This window comes from Peromyscus californicus, unplaced genomic scaffold (genome assembly GCF_007827085.1).
Source record: "Peromyscus californicus insignis strain IS unplaced genomic scaffold, ASM782708v3 Scaffold_2__1_contigs__length_46816999, whole genome shotgun sequence".
Taxonomy (NCBI): domain Eukaryota; kingdom Metazoa; phylum Chordata; class Mammalia; order Rodentia; family Cricetidae; genus Peromyscus; species Peromyscus californicus.
Window position 1 is genome coordinate 24,722,098 of NW_026294540.1, and position 20,890 is coordinate 24,742,987.

At 52.9% G+C, this 20,890-nt stretch overlaps 1 protein-coding gene across 2 annotated transcripts in view; it reads right to left on the reverse strand.

Moving 5' to 3' along the window:
* The window catches only part of Clip2 (CAP-Gly domain containing linker protein 2), a 65,760-nt gene that overhangs the window by 6,091 nt on the left and 38,779 nt on the right, over positions 1-20,890 (reverse strand). The window contains exons 7-13 of one of the 2 annotated variants that reach the window (XM_052753943.1): positions 19,835-19,938; positions 15,906-15,966; positions 9,413-9,517; positions 7,197-8,132; positions 4,355-4,412; positions 2,536-2,619; positions 773-929 (exon numbers count right to left, since the gene is read on the reverse strand). In XM_052753943.1, coding sequence (XP_052609903.1) covers positions 773-929; positions 2,536-2,619; positions 4,355-4,412; positions 7,197-8,132; positions 9,413-9,517; positions 15,906-15,966; positions 19,835-19,938 — 1,505 coding nt within the window. The remainder of the gene's footprint in view (positions 1-772; positions 930-2,535; positions 2,620-4,354; positions 4,413-7,196; positions 8,133-9,412; positions 9,518-15,905; positions 15,967-19,834; positions 19,939-20,890) is intronic. The other variant, XM_052753944.1, reaches the window with a different exon arrangement.

The window sequence follows — 20,890 nt, forward strand, 5'->3', positions numbered from 1 at the left end:
TTTTGAAAGTTTTTAGAAACAGTCTCTGTTCCACAGAGTAAGGAATGCTTTCATATCATCCTCTTAGTTTCTACTATGGTGGAAAAAACGTCTTGGAAAGAATGTTCCACAGGCACTTATATACACATGGTGCACATTCAGGCACACACACACCTGAAATTATAAATAAGCAAATCCTTAAAAAGAAAAAAAAACCCAAAAAAGTTCCGAGTAAACTTAATTATTTTTACAAGTGGCAAGACATCCACAAGACCACAATGTGAGGGCGGCACTCATCTTTCTCATATCCGCTGTTTGGAGAGCTATGTTAGGGACTCTGAGGGGCTGGAGAGATGGTTCAGGGGTTGCTCTTGCAGAAGGGCCAAGTTCCATTCCCAGCACCCATGTGTCAGCTCACAACCATCTGTATCTCAATTTCCTGGGGATCTGATGTCCTCTTCCGACCTCCGTGAGCACCAGGCACACACGAGGTACCCAGATTTACATGCAGGCAAAACACTCATATACATAAAATAAATACATCTAAGAAGATTAAAAAGAAGTCAGGTGGTGGTGGCGCACGCCTCTGATCCCAGCACTTGGGAGGCAGAGGTAGGTGGATCTCTGTGAGTTCGAGGCCAGCCTGGGCTACAGAGTGAGTTCCAGGACAGCTAGGGCTGCACAGAGAAACCCTGTCTCTAAAAACAAAAACAAAACAAAACAAATGATTAAGAAGAAGGAAGAAAGAAAAGGACTTGGCAGCCTCACTGGAGCTGAGCCCTGAAGCACTCACCGCTCCTTCCGTAGCAACTCCTGGCTAATGTGGACCAGCTGGCCCGAGGCATCATGGGTCTTCCGAGACACGGCCTCCAGCTCCGCCTCCAGACGCCTCTTTTCCTTCAGGACTGAATCCAACTTCTTCTCTCCTGATTTACACTTGTTCTCCAGGGCTGGGGGAAGCCACAAAGAGAGTTCAAACACAAATGGGAACTGGGGGTGTGGCTCAACGGGTAGAGTGCTATCCCAGCATATCAGAGGCCCTGGGTTCGATTCCCAGCACCCTGGGTTTCGGGAGACCCATATCAAACACCAATGAGAGGCTCGTCTAGTCAGGATGATGGGGAGATGATCGTCACCCTAAGAGGCAGGCGGTGCGACAAGCAATGTGCAAAGGTCTGTGACTCCAACACCAGGGAGACTGAGGCAGGAGGATCACTATGTCACAGTGGTGACATAGTGAGTTTCAGGACAGAGACCCTGTCCCCAACAACAACAACAACAAAGAGTCGAGGCCTAGCATGCATTTCGCCCTGGGCTCCATCCCCAGCACCACTTAAACCAGGCATGGAAGTGCACACCCCTCATCCCAGCACTTGGGAGGCAGAAGGAGGGTTAGAAGTTCAAGGTCATCCTCAGCTATGTTGGGAATTCAACACAGCTCAAAACGTGCCTCAAAAGGGAAAAAGGAAAAGGTAGTGTCCGAGTTAGTACTGTCAACTGGACACAGCCTCGCGTGGACTGAAGAGAATTGCAACTGCGGAACTGTCTTTACCAGGTTGCTCTGTGGGTCTGCGGACGTGTATTGTTCTGACTGTTAATTGGTGCGAGCGGACCCAGCCCACTGTGGGCGGCACCATTCCCTAGACAAGTGGTCCGGGGCTGTACCACAAAGCTAACAACACACAAGGCGTCTACCACGCCAGCGAGCAACTTTCCTGTGGTTTCTGCTTCAAGCTCCCGCTTGAGTTTCTGCCCTGACTTCCTGCAGTGATGGCCTGCAGTGACCCGGAAGCACAAGCCCAGCTCTACCAAGCCAGCAACCCTGGCTCTCTGGGGTGGGGATGCGTGACAGGTCACCGTGGCTGCTTTTTTATCCAGACAAGGAAAACAACTGAAGCTAAGTCTTCACTTTTGGCCTTGGGAGAGTCAAGAGCCCACTGACCTTTCTCATGACCCCTGAGGCCAGGTAAATGTCACCAGGACTAGAAGAAAAGGAGGATGGCGGCGATCCCTCAGGGGTGGGGAGGGGTGTTCCTAGGGCAATGCCAAGGGCACTTGGAACCAATGAGTCCTACTGTCACCAATTCTAGACTTCCGGCCTCTCCCAGGCCCTCTGTGTGTACTCTGCTTTCCGAGGGGGTCCAGATTCTATACTCTATTTAGAACTTCTTCTTTTACAACTGTCTTATGTAGCCCAGGCTGGCCCCAAAATTTCACCGCCGTCTTGAACTTCCTGATCCTCCTGTCTCTACCTCCTGAGTGCTGGGATTACTGGTGTCCAGGCTCCCTGCAGCCCAGCCCGTTTCTCCTGGGGACCAGGGGCTGCATGAAAGAGGCCTGTGAGAAACTCAAGTCTTCAAGAAGGCCACACAGAGAACTTGGTGGGCTCGAGAACTCAGTGGGCTCTGGGGAGAAGGCAGCACCTCCGCATCATCTGATCACTCAGCAGAGCCCAGGATAGCTCTCAAGCAGATAGACCAGCCCAGCTGGACCGGCAGAGTCACAGAGCCAGCCTCCACCAACCCCCAACCTCTGCCCCTAGGGAGGGAGACTTACCACTTACTTGGTCCCTGAGCATGTCCATCTGGGATGTCAAGGCTGTCACCTCTTTGTCCCTCTTGTTCAGTTTGTCCTGCAGGCCTAGGAGAGGAAGAGAAGACAGGGGACCCATGAGCACCCCAGGGCCAATAATGTAAGGGGTGACCCTCCTGGGGGCATCCTAAAAGGGGTCACACTCAGCCTCTCTGTCAAAGATCTTTTCTCAACACCTGAGTCGCCCACACAGAGGAAGATGACCCCATAGTGTGTGGTTTAGGGACCATGAGTCTCTATCTCCTCGGTTTCCCCAAGCAAAAGAAGTCGAAACAATGAAATAAAGATGGTGGCCGCAGAACCATCAAGGCGCTCCTGTGTTGGATTGCTTCCCGAACCCATCAGGAAGATGCTTCGAAGCCTGTGGATGTTTCTCAAGTTAGCTTATCACCTGTCTCTTGCACATAGCCCAGGCTGGCCGCAAATGTACTACATAGCCGAGGATAACCTTGAACTTCTGACCCTCCTGCTTCTACTTCCAAAGGATCAGACATGCAACACTATGTCCAGGTTTATGTGGTCGGTGGGGGTGGAGCCAGGGCTTCTCGAATGCCAGGCAAGCACCCCACTAAGCCACATCCTCAGCCCCAACAAACACCTACTTTTCTTGAAATAGCATCTTAATATGTAGCCCAGGCTAGACTTGATCTCATGGGAAGCCTAGCTCACATAATTTTTTTTTTTGAGACAGGGTCTCCATATGTAGCCCTGGCTAGCCTTGAACTCATGGCAATCTTGCTTCAGCCTCCCTAGTGGTGGGATTTTAAGTGAGTGCCACTGTGCCTGGCTAGTTAATATCTCATTTTTAAAAATAAGATAAAAACCAAACAAGTTACAAGAGCCAGCAGCAGGTAGAGAAGCTTCTGACATTTGTAATTCCATCTTACTCCACACTCCATTTTCTAGAGTGAACCATCACCAAGGCTCCTGCAATTTGCAATTTTAACACACATCCTCTAGCTTCCCATGTCTATAAATATCCCAGACAGGGAAGGTGGTCCTTCAGTTTTTTTGTTTTTGTTTTTTTCGAGACAGGGTTTCTCTGTGTAGTTTTGGTGCCTGTCCTGGATCTCGCTCTGTAGACCAGGCTGGCCTCAAACTCACCGAGATCCGCCTGGCTCTGCCTCCCGAGTGCTGGGATTAAAGGCGTGTGCCACCACCGCCGCCCAGCGGTCCTTCAGTTTTTTTTTTGTTTTTTTTTTTTTAAAGATTTATTTATTTATTATGTATACAGCATGTATGACAGCAGTCCAGAAGAGGGCACCAGATCTCATTACAGATGGTTGTGAGCCACCATGTGGTTGCTGGGAATTGAACTCAGGACCTCTGGAAGAGCAGTCAGTGCTTTTAACCTCTGAGCCATCTCTCCAGCCCCCGGTCCTTCAGTTTTTAATTGTTTACAAATTCCACTTATTTATGACTGTGTAGATGTGTGCGTGGATGTGCCACAGCTGGTAGGTGGAGCAGCCTGTAGGTCAGAGGGCAACCTGCCGAAGTCAAGTCTCTCCCCAACCATGTGCCAGCCGGGGCATCGAACTTAACCCCTCAGGCTTGGCAGCAAGCATCTTACCTGCAGGGCCGCCTCACGGGCCCACGGGATGTTGGTTTGTGAGACTCTGAGATGCCTGCTCCTTCCCTGATTCTGTGACATCTTCCCCCGGAGGGGTGGCTTCACACATCACGTACCTCAATGAGGAGCTAGTGACAGACCTCGTGACTCAGCTCCAAGGCCACCCCCAACTATCTTTCCACAAAGCCCAGGCTCCTCCCCGAGGCTACTCACCCTCCACAGTCTCCTTCATCCGAATCTTCTCCTCAGAAAGGTCATTGGGCTCGATCACCTGAAAGGACAGTCCTGTAAGAGGGCACACCTGCCACCCTGCCCAGGTCAACTTACACCTCAACCTGTGAGAAGGGACTCTGGGGATGCAGGGACCCAATATGCCAGCAGGGGGCGCAGACACACCTGGACTCTTCTGATTAAAGAGAAGCCCAGGTTAGCTTCCAGAAGCTCCCTCAAAGGATTCCCCTGCAGCCCCTGAAACACTATTTTGGGGAGTAAGGAACAAAGGATGGACCTTAGGGCTTCTCCATATTAGGCAGATGCTCTAGGCCATGCTCCTAGCCCCTCACTGGGTGATTCTAGGCAGGGGCTCTACCACTGAGTCACACTCCCATCCCCTCACTGGGGGATTCTGGGCAGGTGCTCTACAGCTGAGCCACACCCCATCCCCTCACTGGGGGATTCTAGGCAGGTGCTCTACTGCTGAACCACACCCCAGCCCCTCACTGGGGGATTCTAGGCAGGTGCTCTACCACTGAGCCACACCCCAGCCCCTCACTGGGGGATTCTAGGCAGGTGCTCTACCACTGAGCCACACCCCAGCCCCTCACTGGGGGATTCTAGGCAGGTGCTCTACAGCTGAGCCACGCCCCAGCCCTTTTTAATTTTTCATTTTCACCGCTGACTCATTAGGTCGTATAAACCAGCTTTCAACTCACTCTGTAGCCTCAAGTCTGTGGTCCTCTGACCTCAGCTTCCTCGGTGGCTAGAATTATGGTATTGTATCACCGGGTCTGGTTTGGACATCTCCTTGACTAAAAATGTCTATTACTTTAAGTTGGTGTCTCTTTTCTTGAGAGCTGCCTTGGGAATCTTTCCAACTGTTTCTAGGAAACTGGTCTTGATGCTCTAGTCATAAAACAAACACTGAATGTATACAGCAGAGCTCAGGGCCAGCTCTCCTACGGACTTCCTTAAACTGCCTTCTTCCAATACTTAATTAATAGTAAACTCAGAAGCCAAGGAAGGAACAGCTGACTGAAAAAGACAAACTGAGGATCTGGGTAGACGACTCAGTTGGTAAAGTACTTGCCTTGAATTCAGTAGGGCTTGAGTTTGGGCCCCAGAACCCAAACTAAAAAAAGCTGGGCTGGGCAGTGGTGGCGCACACCTTTAATCCCAGCACTTGGGAGGCAGAGGCAGGTGGATCTCTGAGTTCGAGGCCAGCCTGGTCTACAGAGCGAGATCCAGGACAGGCACAAAAACTACACAGAGAAACCCTGTCTCAAAAAACAAAAAAAAAAGAACAAACAAAAAAACCAAAAAGCTGGGCACAGCTGGGTGTGGTGGCATACATACACCTTTAATCTCATCCCTGGGAAGTAGAGACCAGATGGTGCTGGGTGGCCAGCCAGCCAGCCTAGCCTACCTCGGGTCCTCCAAGCCAGTTAAACGTGTCAAAAAACAAAGTAGATGGTACCCAAGGCTGACCCCTAGCCACCACACATATGCATCCCATGCACACCTATCAGCAAGGTGGAATATGGTGTCTCGAATCTGGAATCTTAGCACTTGTGAGGTAAAGGCAAGGGGATCAGGAATGTAGGGCTATCCTTAGCTACAGAGTGAATTTGAGGCTAGCCTGAGACCCTATCTTAGATAAGCAAACAAATAAGAAATGTCTCTCTTCCTGGGAGAAAGGCTACAGACAACTGGTTCCCTAAACAGCACGCTCCAGAGAGAGACTGTGCATGGATTAAACCTTAGCTGGTCCCTCATAAATTTTAAGTGAGATATTAGAGGCTGGAGACATGGTTCAGAAGTTAAGAGTGTGTACAGCCCTTGCAGAGGACCTGAGTGCAGTTCCCAGCACCTGAGTTAGGGGGCTCATGGCCACCTGGACTCCAGCTCCAGGGGATCTGAAGCCTCTGGCCTCCATGGGCATTGGTACTCAACATGTGCATACCCACACTGAATTAAACACAATAAATCCTGGACCAAGGCAGGGCTCAGCTGATGTGAAGCTCAGAGCCAGTTAAAGCATCCTTCCTGGGCCCACTGGAGTGGACGTGGTCCTCCATACTCCTTGACCTCCCCCAAGGACAAACAGGGCATGCTTAGTTGGAGCAAGGATAAGATAGCTGGGCATCTGGATTTAGAACCAAACAGGTCATGGTGGCTATGGCCTCTCCAGAAGAAAAAGAGACATCTTTGGGTCCCTGGGTAGGCGTTTGATGAGACAAGGACCTGGGAGGGGCAAGAGCTTCCTTCTGCATGTGTGCCCACTTTGGGGGGTGACACCTGAGTACTGGGTACCAGGAGAGCAACAGGAGACACTGGGCAGCCCGTTCAATAGACCCTGAGCGTGTGCTTTGTCATGCTAGGGATGGGACCCAGGACCTAAGTGAGGACTTATGCTAGGCTAGTGTTCTATCACCGAGCCACGCAAGTGCTCGGCCACTGAGCCACACCCTTGGCCCATTTTTTTTTTTTTAATTAACTTTGAAACAGAATCTCACTAAGTTGCTGAGCCTGGCCTTGAACTTGCAATCCTCCAATTCTCAGCCCTCCAGTCTAAATCAATCAGGGTTCAGGGGCTGGCAAAATGGTGCTTCACCGGCTCTCAAAGCCCATCTATGAAGGACCAGGCAGGGTCAGCTCAGACCGCGCTGGTCCCAGTGATCACCATGACTCTGAGGGATGATGGAAGCGCCTCCTCGGAGCCCCCTTTGGCTAGCTCCAGGCAACTTGTAGGAAAACGCTCCCCGCCTGGCACACAGAGGCCACCCCCTCCCATGTCCCTCCCCAGCCGGGCCCCCGACAGGAGCAGAGTGCCGCCTACATGGCTGTGCTGGGCTGAGCACAGGGACTCGGCGGCCTGGAGTCTATTCTCGGCAACCAGAAGCTTTTCCCGCAGCCGCTCTGCCTCCTGCCTGCTCTGGGCTTCCGCCCTCTGCAGCACCTCATAATCCAACATCTTCTTCTCGGCCAGTGAGATCTGCTCTTTGAGGAACTCTATGGCCTGCGCCTGGCCACGGTACTCCGCATCCAGTCCCTCCAGCTCCTGCACGCGCAGCTGGGCGTCGCGACACTGGTCCTGTGCTTCCTGTAGCTCCAGCCGGTGCTGGCTGGCCTGCTCCTCCAGCTGCGCCCTCCAGTGTTGCTGCAGCCCCGCCAGCTCCTCCTGGGCCTCCTGCAGCTTCTGCCGCAGGCCCTCCTTCTCCTTCCCGTGCATGGCTGTCTCCAAGTCGTGCTTGGCCTGCAGGTTGCCCAACTCCAGCTGGTGCTCCATCTTGATGCCCTCCACCAGGGCCTTTAGCTCTCCAATCTCCTTCTGCTGGGCGCCTGGGCCGGAGTTCAGCGTGGCTTTCAGGTCCTCCAGGGACTTCTGGTGATCGGAGGCCAGCGAGTCCAGCTTGGATTTCCAGTTGTCCATGAGTCCCATGTTCTCGCTGGTGGCCTGCTGGACCTTGGCCTTGAGGTCCGCCACCTCCTGCGCGTACTTCTCATTGGCCGCCCGGAGCTTGTCCACCTCGGCCTGGTAGGTCTTTAGCATCTTCTCATACTTGTCCTGCAGCAGGGTGCTGTCTCGCTGGTGCTCCTTGCTGGCCGACAGCAGCCGCTCACGCAGCCGCAGGGTCTCAGCGGCCTCCGGGTGGTCCTGGGGTGGCGGGCCCGACTGGAGGAGACAGTGCTGCAGCTCTTCGATCTCGCCGCGCCGCAGGCTCAGCTCTTCCTCTAGCTGCAGTACCCGAGACTTCTCGGCCACCGTGGTTAGCTAGCGTGAGAGAAAGGGAGACAGGTCAGTGGTCAAGGCTGAAGGCAGGGGGACACACCTGATGGGGAGGGGAGGCAGTCAGATGATGGGGAGGTGCTTATCTCTATAGCTAGGTACTTAGCTTTTCTCGGGGACCCTCGTGTACCCCCAAATGATGGGGTAAACCACACGTCCTTGTTGCTCAGGTGGACTCTGAACCCATCGGTGCATGAGAGAAGTTTGAGTTCAGGACTCTCTAGACGCTAACGCTCTACGTGTATGCCTATCTCGGCAATCCTCTTGCCTCAGCTTCCCGAGTGCTGGGGTTACAGGCATGGGCCACCATGCCCAGCTGGATAAACTTGTTCTGACTTGCAGTCTGGCTGAGCCCGTCTAGAGGGCGCTAACCCAGCCAGCGAGGTTCCCGCACATCGCATTCTGCCACACACAGTGCCATACGATCACAGGCAATTGGCCGGTGTGCACGTGAACCCATGGGTCTCCAGACACCCACGCGCCCTGCGGTGCTGTGGCCACTGTGCAGAAACTGAGCCCTTGCCTCAAGCCTCCCTCTGTCTGCAGGTGGTTCTCCTGATCAACGCTGCTCGGTCAAAACTCCTCCCAGCAGAGCCACAGCTGGACTGGCCAGCTGTCTGGACATATGGACGGGACATGTACAACAGGTGTGGAGGGGCCGGCTGGGCCTGAGGTGTGGAACACAGAACCACACCCTAGGATTGACCCGACCATGCAGCTTCTCAGGGCCTCCCTGACACACTGTATGGCCATGTTCAGACTCAGAGATGGACATAGTCTCGTCCTTTGGGGATACCCCAGCGTATGAAAAGGCCCACTTCCTGAGCCCCAGGTCCTCCAGGTTGGCCCTCTACTGCCACCCTAAGACTCTCTAGGCTAGAGCCCCTGGGATCTGCGTTCCCGTTCTCTGAGCATGGACAAAGGAAGCTGGTGTCCACCCAAGACCACCAACACCACTCCCAGGAGGCTTCTCTGTGGCAATGCACAGGAAGGGGGCCCAGGGGAAGGTCTCAAAGAGACGCCTCAGCTCAAGGAGCCATGAACTTGGCTGCAATCCCAGAGGACCAACACCCCCTTCCCTAAGAGCACCATTTGGCTGCAGTGACCGGAAATCTCCATTTCCCTCCCGAAGGGGAGCAGAGAAGGAAATTCTAAAAAGTGAGAGCAGCCATCGCGATGGCTGAGGAAATGATAAAAAGCAAAGGGTGGGGATTGAGGGGCCAAGGGGCCGGCCAGGTGGGGTGGCAGCAGCCGGCGCGGTTTACCCTGTTATCCGCTAATTCTCTGAGCAGCCGCTCGGCCTGCGCCTTCTCCAAAAGCAGACTCTGCTCCAACTCCCCAATGCGCGCGTGCTCCAGCTGGGTCTGGGTCTGCTCCACCCAGGGGGGAGAGGGGATGGCGGGGCGGACAAGGAAGGCAGGGGTGTGGGGAAGAGGGCACAGGGAACAGGAAGCCGGAGAAAGAGAGAAAGGGAGTGAGAAAGAAACAGAGAAAGAGAGAGAGAGAGAGAGAGAGAGGAGGCGTCATCTTCAGTGAACAAGACTGTGAAAACAGATCAATGAGCCGGAATCGCTTGGGGGAAGAGAGAGAGGGTCTCAGAAGTGGGGTGCGTGAGGGGCTGGGTGTCCTTCCCTCACTGTGATCTAGCTGTGAGTATATTCAAGGCAGAGGAGGCTGTGGGAACCATCCCTTGCCAGCCTCTGGTAATGTGGTGGCCATGGCTACCCCAGTTTCTTCCCAACACTTTTTTATTTTGTTTTGTTTTGTTTTTTCGAAACAGGGTTTCTCCTGTGTAGCCCTGGCTGTCCTGAAACTCCGCTCTGTAGACCAGGCTGGCCTTGAACTCACAGAGCTCCACCTGCCTCTGCCTCCTAAGTGCTAGGACTAAAGGCGTGCGCCACCACCGCCCTGCTGTTCCTACTACTTTTAAGCCCAGCCTTTTCCTGCTGCTGCTCTGGGAGCCTGTGGGCTTCTTTAGGGTTTTTTTTTTTTTTTTTGGAGACAGGATTTCTCAGGCTGGAGAGATGGCTCAGCAGTTAAGAGCACCAACTACTTTTCCAGAGGACCCGGGTTCAATTCCCAGCTCCCACATGGCAGCTCACAACTGTCTGTAATGCCAGTTTCGGGGGATGCGACAAACCATGGCAAACACCAGTGCATATTTAAATAAATTTAAAAAGGAGAGAGAGAGAGAGTTTCTCTGTGTAACAGTCCTGGCAGTCCTGGAACTCGCTTTGTAGCCCAGGCTGGCCTCAAACTCACAGAGCTCCGTCTGCCTCTGCCTCCTGCGTGCTGGGATCAAAGGAGTATGCCACCATGCCCAGCTTTTCACTCTCTCCCTCTCTCTTTTTTTTTTTTAAACTTATTTATTTTAAGAATGAGTGTTCTATCTGCACGTACAATTTTATGCCAGAAGAGGGCATCAGATAGAGGGTTGGGAGCCGCCATGTGGTTGCTGGGAATTGAACTCAGGACCTCTGGAAGAACAGCCAGTGCTCTTAACTGCTGAGCCATCTCTCCAGCCCCTCTCTCTTTTTTGCTAATAACATTTTATTAAGTCATTGTGTATGTGCGTGTGCGCACATGTGTATGTGCACGTGTGTGTGTGTGCGCACGTGTGTGTCTGTGCGTGCACGTGTGTGTGCACGTGTGTGTGTCTGTGCGTGCACGCGGGCACACATGCCACAGTGCACATGAGGGCAGTCAGAAGACAACTTGCAGGAGTCGGTTCTCTCCCCCCACCATGTGGGTCCCAGGGATCAGACTCAGGTGGTCAGGCTTGGCGGCAAGCCCCTTTACCTGCTGGGCCATCTTGTGGGCCCCGCTTGCTTTTGTCGCTACACGGCTCTGGCTGGCCTTGGATGCCCCTCTAGGCCTTGAGCTCACAGATTATCCACATGCCTCTGCCTCCTGAGTGCTGGGACCAACGGTGTGTGCCACCACACCTGTTTTCCTTTGGGTCTTTTGAAACGGGGTTTTGCTCTACAGCCTACCAAGTGCTGGGTTTACACGCAGGCACGTGCCTTCACGTCCAGCTTGAAGTCTTAGAGCATCCTGCACACAGGATGAACGAATGAATGACCCCTGGCTTCAGGACACCCAGGCCTGCATTCAAGGGGGAAAAAATCAACACGACAGGGTTGCCCACATCATCTTGACTTTGTTTTCTTTAGGTTTTTTTTTTTTTTTTTTTTTTTTTTTTTTTTTTTTTTTTTTGAGACAGAGGCTCACTATGTAGCCAAGGCTGACCCCCCCACTCCCCAAGTATGAAGACTGTACCATATGCCCGGCTTGGTCTGGGACTCAGTATGCAACCCAGGATACCCCCTTGAACCTGCAATCCTTCCTCTGCCTCAGGCTCCCTAGCGCTGGGATGACAGGTGCATGCCACCATCCCCGCCTAACGCAACTCACGCCATCTTGATTCTCCTCGGAAGACCTCCTAGGTGGGGACTGGGCTGACACACCCACTGCCCTTCCTGGAGCCTGGCTTGGTCGACATCCCTCCCCCTCCTCCCCCTCCCCCAGGCTCTGCAGAGGACAGAGGACGCCTGGTCTCTGTTAAGTACAAGGGCACTTTTGTCCCCTCTTTACAGCACCCGTTTCATTTGAGAACAAAGCAGGACATTCTCTGGGTGGCACAGGGTTGGCATTTGGATGGCCCGTGATGGATCTCTGCAAGGAAGCAGGAAGGCGGGGAGGACCCACACCCTGGGGTACTCCCAGGAGACCAGACTGGAAACCAGGTTCGTCTCGGGAAGAGTGGGAGGGTGCGGCTCACCCTTAGGGAAACACAGGTTAAAGCAACAGCCTCCCCCTCTGCCCCCCCCCCCCCACAACCCTGCAGCAAGTCTGAAGGGGTGGACGGGGCTTAGACAACGGGGGATAATATTCAGAGGCCAGGAAGACGTGGCCGGCCATGGAGACCGAAAGATTGGAACCTAACAGCAGCCCCTCAGCAGAGGAAGAGGAGGGAGGCCTAAATGAGCAATGATGAGTTTAGTCACTGAAACAGTAGAGGATGGATGGGGTGACCCAGCCCAAGGGGACCAAGTGTCCTGTTTAGGACAGGGTTCACGCTTTCAGTTTTTCAATTTTGACTGCGCATATGTCAGTGTGTGCGTGTTCAGATGCATGTGGAGACCAGAGGTGGATACCAGGTCTTAACCCATCTCCACCCTGTTTTCGGAGCCAGGGTCTCACTGAAACTGGAGCTCACTGCCTAGGCCAACCAGCAGTCTCCAGGGAGCCTGTCTCTGCCTCCTCAGCAACGGAGTTAGACATGTGCCATACCTGTTTCTAATCAGAGTGCTGGGGATTCAAGCTCAGGCTCTCTATTGATTATCGGCACCGCGGGCCCCCAATTAGGGGGTCCTAGGCAGGTGTTCTTCTGCTGAGTCATGTCCCCAATGTGGGTTTCTAGGTAAGCTATCTACTGAGCCACGCCTCCAGCCCTTGGTTTTGACATAAAAATCTTTTTCCGATTTATGTATTTATTTTATGTGTGTAAATGTATCGCCTGCATGTATGTATAACACCAACATGCATGTGCAGTGCCTTTGGAGGCTAGAAGGCATCAGATCCCCTGGAACTGGAGTTACAGATGGTTGTGAACCATCATGTGGGTGTTAGGAGCTGAACTCCGATCCTTTGAAATAACAGCAGATACTCTCAACCACGGAGCCATCTCTGTAGTGCCAGGTTTTTTGTTTGTTTTTGGTTTTTCGAGACAGGATTTCTCTGGATAATAGTCCTAGCTGCCTGGAACTCACTTTGTAGACTAGGCTGGCTTTGAACTCACAGAGATCTGCTTGTCTCTGCCTCCTAAATGCTGGGATTAAAGGCGTGTACACTCAGCTAGTTTTGATTTTTTTGAAAAAAAAAAAAAGATTTGTGTGTGTATGTGTGTCCATCCGTCCATGGGTATATGTTCAGGTCCCCATGGAGGTTAGAAGAGGGTGCTAGAACCCTTAGGGCTGGAGATCCAGGAGGCTGTGAGCCATGTGGGAACTGAACCCCAGGATCTCTGGAAGTGTAGCAAGTACTCTTAACCACTGAGCCTTCTCTGTAGACTCTTGGTTTGTCTTTTAAGATGAGTGGGGAAACAGCATGGTTACAAGCCTGTAATCCTGGTACTTGCAGGCTGAGGCAGGAGAATTCTAAGTTCCAGGCCAGCCTGGGCAGTCTCGAAACAAAACCAAACCAAACCAAGTGTGTGTGGGGATAAATTGGACTTTAGCAGGATTCACATTCTGGATGCTCCAAACAGGGTCACAATTTAGTCTTTAGAATAAAAAAAACGGAAGCTGGATGTGACAGACCTTCTGGCTACATTGGCTGGGTCACTGTCCGTCCTGTCCCCCTGCCTCAATGCCCGCGCCAGCCTATTGGCAGGCCTGGGACCAACCAGATTCTCTCCAGGGGATAACTGGGTGGTAACGTCTGGCAGTCTGGAACAGGGAGCAGATGTAGTAAGAGACACAGACAGACAGGCGGCGGCAGACAGACAGGTTGACCCGGAGTCACCAAGGGTCTGTGAGCACCTGGTACCACCCTGGCTCCAGTTCCTTGAACTGCCCGCCCTGGGCGGTGAGCACATGTGCATTTCCCGGTAATCCATCATTGCCTAAGCCTCTGTTGATGGGAGCAGGTGGAGGGGGCTCAGTTCTGGCAGCCCCCCTTTCCCCACAAGCCCACCCATCTGTCCTCTGCAGGGGACTGCTGCCCATCAGATAAGCCAGCTACAACCACCTGTCCTGTTCCTTTGGCTGTAAAAAAAACCACAAATCACAACAGCTTCAGGCTGGGTAAGGATGCTGGTCTCATCTTTTTCCTCCCTCCCTCCTTTCCTTCCTTCTTTTCAGGGTCTCATTTATCCATTTATCCCAGGATGCCCTCAAACTCACAGCATAGCTGAGGCTGGCCCTGAACTCCTGATCCTCCTGCTTCTATTTCCCGAGGTCTGGGATTACAGGTGTGTGCCAACATGTCCAGTTTCTTGTTTGTTTGTTTGTTTTGTTTTGTTTTGAAGACAGAGTCTTACTATGTAGTCCTGCCTGGCTTAGAACTCCACACATAGACCAGACTAGCCTTGAATTTGCTCTGTAGCCAAGGATGACTTTAACATCTATCCTCCTGCCTCTACCTCCCCATACTAGGTGCCCTACCTCGCTGAGATTTGAACCCATGGCCTCACACATGCTAAGCACGTACTCTACCGACTGACCTACATCTCCCGCTCCCTTTTTACTTTTTTCTTGACAAGCTCCTGCTAAGAAGTACAGGCTGATTTGGACTTGGTGTGTAGCCCAGGCTAGCCCTGAACTTCCAATCATCCTGCTTCAGCCACTCTAGAAAGCTAGGGTGCCACCAAGCCCAGACCAGTCTGAGTTGAGCCCAGAAATGACCTATGGCTGTGACTTCCAAGGTCCTTCAGGAACTTGGGAATTAGTCACACATGCAGACCACTGGGTCTCAGCTGTGTTTAAACAAGTCCCACACAACCCGGGTGGTGGGGACACACGCCTTTAATCCCAGCACTTGGGATGAAGAGGCAGGCAGATCTCAGTGAGTTCAAGGCCAGCCTGGTCTACAGAGCGAGATCCAGGACAGCCAGGACTGTTACACAGAGAAACCCTGTCTTGAAAAAAACAAAACAAAACAAAACAAAAAAACCAAGCCCCACAGGAACGGACACTCGGGCCTGACCACCTGTAATGGGCTTCGACTGTTTCATTTTACAGGGAGGAAGCGCAGGGCAGCCAAAGGGAAGTGACTTCCAGAGGCCGGACAGGCCAGAGACGGGACAGGAAGAGCTTGGCTCGCTGACCCACTCGGCTGCTCCAGCTCTGCCGTTTGCTCTCCTTTCCAAGGGACATCAAGAGACAGAATAGGAAAAGTGACCAAGGGTGGTCTCCTGATCTCAGAGGTCTCTACAGGCCTTAGGGGCAGGGCTAGATGCCCCCTGAATGGACCGAAGGCCCCCCTTGTCCCTAACTCAGCACAGTGTGTTTCCTAGGACACACTAGGGACAATCCCGGCTGTGTCCACACCATGCATACAGGTGGCAATATGGAGAGGGTACAGGCTGGACCAGGACCCAACAATCGCCGTCTCTGGTGCCCACACTTGCTAGCTGGTTATAGCATTGGGAAAATCTCTACCTTCCTGAGCTCTGGTCCCCCACCCCCTTCATATAGCCCAGGCTAGCCTTAAACTCACTAGATAGCTGAGGATGACCTTGAACTTGATCGTGCTCCATCTGCCTCCCCAGGGCTGTGGTAACAGGCTTGTGCCACTACGCCTGGTTTACGTGGTACTGGAGACGGAAGCCAGAACTCATGAGTGCCAGGCAAGCACTCTGCCAGCTGAGATACAGCCCAGCCAGTGAGCCCTAGTTTCAGCCATCTGTAAATTCTGTGATCCCAACTGCTCCTTCGAGCCAGGCCCATGTCCAGGCTCCCAGAGTCTGGCTCCTATGTTGTTAGGTAAAGACCTAAAACGTCAGGGACCTCACTCAGTCTGTCCCGACTCTACCTTCAACCGAGAACATAATCATGACCATTTCTAACACCAGATGGCCTAAGGCCTGCCCCTCCTCCTCTCCTCCATGAAGGGGGCCTTTGACTCTTCCCCATTTTTCCGTTGAGTCACCCCGGCCTCCCCATGGAGGATTGCTGCCTGAATGCCAAGGCCATTTCCCATAGCAAGGACTGGGCCCACAGAGCTAGGTGAGCAGGCGAGGACTGCACCCGTTACCTCCAAGTCTCCTTTGGTGATGGATTCTTCTTCCACCCGGAACTGCAGGTCTTCCACCTTCCTGTGGGCAGGAAAAGAGGCAGAGGTGGGCTTTGGTGGCCAAGGATATGGCTCAGTGGTAGAGCACCTGCCTAGAATCCCCCAGGGAGGGACTGGGGTGTGGCTCAGTGGTAGAGCCCCTGCCTAGAATCCCCCAGTGAGGGGCTGGGGTGTGGCTCAGTGGTAGAGCACCTGCCTAGAATCCCCCAGTGAGGGGCTGGGGTGTGGCTCAGTGGTAGAGCCCCTGCCTAGAATCCCCCAGTGAGGGGCTGGGGGTGTGGCTCAGTGGTAGAGCACCTGCCTAACACATGGGAGGTCCCTGGTTCCATCCACAGCCCCATTCCTTTGTCTCTATCTCACACACACACACACACACACACACACACACACACACACACACACACGCGCGTGCATGCACAAAGGCAAACGTATGTGCACCAGGGCCAGCTATGAAGGTGGCAGCATCAGAAGATCTCAGGGACCAAGCTTAAACTTCAAAAGGTCTGTCCCCACATAACCAGGAACTACCTGGAATCCTGCAGGTGAGGAGGGGCAGAACCTTCTGGAAGCCTACTGCACTGAATACAAGCCTCCTTCCTCTCAGGATGGCCATAGAAGACAATAGTCTGAGCCAGGTGTGGTGTGCACAGCCCTGGGAGGTCAAGGCAGGAGGCCTGGGAGGTGGAGGCCAGCCTGAGCTACATAGTGAGACCTTGCCTCAAAACACCAAATCAGGACAGTGGTGGCTCTTCAGCGGGCATACTGTGCCAAGTGGCCCTATCTCAGCAAAGAGGATGAGGGAGGCCAGGGGGCTTCCTGTTTGCTCACTCCACTCTCATCCTCAAAGTTGAGAGCGGAGGTCCCATCATGCATTTCCTGGGCTGCCCACTGATGTAGAAGTTCCCCCTGGACCTCACTGCAGGAGTCAGGGGCTCCCTTCGGGGACACATGTTCACCCATACACACGGCAAAGAAGCACAGGCCGGGGACACGGCACTACCTCATACTGCCATTTACAAACGGGGCTTGCTGACAGCTGACAGGGCCTGTAAGGTAACTGAGGGAAGAAAGCAATGTTGGGCCCTGCACCGAGGCCCTTGGTGAACACAGCTCCCATGATGCCTTATTTTGAATTAAAAAAAATCGTTTGAGCTTGTACATAGTTTATGGATGGGAGTGTAGGAGACCATGGTTTGATGGTGTGTGTGTGTGCGTGCGTGTGTGTGTGTGTGTGTGTGTGTGTGTGTGCGCGCGCGCGTACATGTGTATACATATGCCCAGAGGCCAGAAGAGGACATTGGGTATCCCGCTCTCTCACTCTACCTTATTCCCTTGAGCAGGGTCTCTCACTGAACCTGAAGCTCGACTGGCAACCAACAAGCTCCAGGGTTCCACGTGGCTCTGCCCCATCCCTCCAACACTAGGGTTACAGGCACATGTGGCCATACCCAGCTTTACACAGGGGCTGGGGATTTGAACTCAGGTCCTACAGTTTGTGAGGAAAGCGCTCTTACCCGCTGAGCTCCATCAGGGTGATGTTCTCTATCACTCTCCACCTTCTTTTTGTTATGGTGGGCTCTTATTGTTGTTGTTTTGGTTCTTCTGAGATAAAGTCTCGCTATGTAGCCCTGCCTCGCCTGGAACTGTCTATGTAGACTAGGTTGGCCTTGAACTCACAGAGATCTGCCTGCCCCTGCCTTCCCAGTGTTGTGTGGAAAGGTGCAAGGTCTCTCACTGAATCTGGTGGCGCTAACTGGATAGACCGTCTGGCCAGGGAGCTCTGGGGGTCTACAGTGCTCTGTACAGCCGGTGTATGGGTTACAGAAGTGTGTGACCATGCCTGTCTTATAGCGAGGAATCTGGATTCAGGCCCTTTCGCAGCGGGCACTTTACCAATTGAGCCATCTCCCAGCCCCCACCTCATGATGCCTTAAAAGGCTGTTTTTTTGTTTTCTGGCATGAGATGCATCGCCATGGGAACCAGATGTGTAGGCCCCGACTACCATCTCATGCAGATATAAATAAACCCTCACTTCCCCTAGTGAGAAGACAGTAACTGCAGGACTCGGCTGAATGCCCAAAACAGATGCAAATGGGGGTGTCAGGACCAGGGGCTGCTGCCAGCATGGGGGAAGGAAAGGCCATACAGAAACCCGGCACCTCTTGGGAAGGAGGTGACAAGAGCCGGCTCTGTATTCCAGCAGGCGACCCAGGAACAAGACAGGCCCTGTGTCTCCGGTTGGGGCTGATGGACAAACGCCTGCGTCTTTCCATGGGTGCTTCCCATCAGTGTGCTCCTGTTCCTGACCTTCGTTAAGGGCTTTTCTAGGGAACCAGGAGTTGGGGGAACTTCTGCTCCATCCCTGGGGCAGCCTCAAAAAATTGACGTATGGGCCAGCAAGATGGCTCAGTGAGGAAAAGTGCTTGCCACAAAGCCTGCCGACCTGAGTTCGATCCCCAGGACTCACACAGTGAAAGGAACGGGTGGCCATAAGTTGCTTTCTGATGGCCACACACACGCCCCCTGCCACCCAATTAGACACAAATAAATTGTTTTTAATTGATAGACATGCCGGTGTGTGAGGTGGCACACACTGGTTATCCCCGCATTCAGGAGGCTGAGGCAGAAGGATCATGAGTCGGAGGCTAGTCTAAAGTGCACAGGATGACCCTGCCTCACGGGAAAAACAAAAACAAAAATGGAGACTGGGGAGAAAACTCACTCAGTGAACACATGCACACACGAGCGAACACACACACACACACACACACACACACACACACACACACACACACACACACAAAGTTGTTTTTTGTTTGTTTGTTTGTTTGTTTGTTTTCTAAGACAGGGTTTCTCTGTGTAGCCCTGGCTGTCCTGGAACTTACTCTGTAAAGACCAGGCTGGCCTCGAACTCACAGAGATCTGCCTGCCTCTGCCTCCCGAGTGCTGAGTTTAAGGGTGTGCACCACCACCGCCTGGCTTTAAGTATTTTTTAAAAAGAACCCAAGGCCACGATTCCTGCCTAGGGATTAAACTCAGGCGTATGCAGGCTCTACAGGCACCCTCTCACTAGGCTACAGCTCTTTCTTCAGAAGGGTTTAGATAACATCTTGCTATGTAGCTCTAGCTGGCATGAAACCTGCTATGTAGCCCAGGCTATCCTCAAACTGTCAGCAATCCTCCTGCCTCAGTCTCCTTCATGCTGGGCTTATAAACCTGAGCCATCATACCTGGTCTAAGCCCTTGCTGTTTTTTGTTTGTTTGTTTTGAAACAGGGTTTCTCTGTGTAGCTTTGGTGCCTGCCCTGGATCTCACTCTGTAGACCAGGCTGGCCTCGAACTCACAGAGATCCGCCTGCCTCTGCCTCCCGAGTGCTGGGATTAAAGGCGTGCACCACCACCGCCCGGTGCCCTTGCTGTTTTATTCTTTCTTTCTGAGACAAGGTCTTATGTAGCCCAGGCTGGTCTCAAACTCACTACCAAGCTGATCAGGACTCTGAACTCCTGATCTTCCTTCTATCTTCTGAATGTTGAGATTATAGGCATGGAATACCACTCTCTGTTTATGTGGTGCTGGGACTCAAACCCAGGGCTTTGTGTATGCTAGACAAGCACTCTACCAACTGAGCTACATCCCCGACCACATTTTGTTTGTTTGTTTGTTTGTTTTTATTTGAAGGCTGTTGTGCTTGGTTGCCCAGGCTGGCCTTGAACTCAGTACATAGCCCAGGCTAGGCTGGAACTACTGATTCCACCTATTTCAGGCCCCAAGTGCTAGGATTACAGACAGGCCTATGCTGCTCCGCCCAGCTCCCCACACCCCCCCCCCCCCACTCATTCACTGGGCTCTGACATGCCGCACTCTGGCCCCGCAGGCGCCCGGCAAGTACCTCCTCTCCTCCTCCAGCTGATTGGACAGGTCCACCTTCTCCTTCCTCACGTTCTCCACCAGCAACCGCGCCCGCTGCAGCTTCTCCTCGGCTTCTGCAACATACTGACCCAGACAGAGCAAGGCCAGGACAGGGTCAAGTCAGTTCCAGCCTGCTCTTGGGGACAGGACAGAAGCAGGGGAGGTGTAGGAGGGGAGGCCCCTGTTCCCTGCTGGCCCCAGCTAGGCAGGGAGAGTGAACCAGACATGAAGAGGGGGGACCCAGCAGGGAAGGAAGCAGAGGCCCCCACGATGTGTGTGTGTGTGTGTGTGTGTGTGTGTGTGTGTGTGTGTGCGCGTGCGCGCGCGAGTGCTAGGTTCCTCTGAGCATATACATGAGGTTGGCTTTATGATAGTTGGCTTCTTATTGGTTTGTTTTAATACTGGAGATCAAACCCAGAGCCCTGTATATGCTCGGCAAGTGCACTAATGCTAAGCCGCGCCCCCAGCCCTTCACTGGGGTCTCCAGGCAAGTACTCCACCACTAAACTCCATCCCAGCCCTGAGGTGACCGTATTAATCCAAGCCCCCAAGCATCCGGGGAAGGATGAGCTAGCTCACCAATGGGCACAGGGGCCCAGAACAGGACCTCATACAACAGACAAGCATTACGTCAGGTGTGGTGGCACAGCCCTGTAATCCCAGCACTTGGGGAGGGGAGGCGCTTGAGTTCAGCTAGCCTGTGCTACACAGTAAGACTGTTTGAAGAAAAAGAAAAAAGAAAAAAAGAAAAGTAGGAGGCTGGGAAATTTGGCTCTGTGGTGGAACATAGGCCTAACATGTATAAACTCAAAGGCTGGATCTCTATTATTGCAAAAATGCATTCATACAAACATCAGGAATGAAGCACAGGATAGGTAACAATAAACCCTAGGCTTAGGGTAAGCGGCTCTCTCCCACGGATGTGTGTGCCTCAAAACATTATCTGAAACATGAGCAGTCTTATCCCCAGAGATGGACCATTTCAGCTAACAATCTGGACACAGCGTGGGGAATTTCAACAAAGTATAATTTGTGT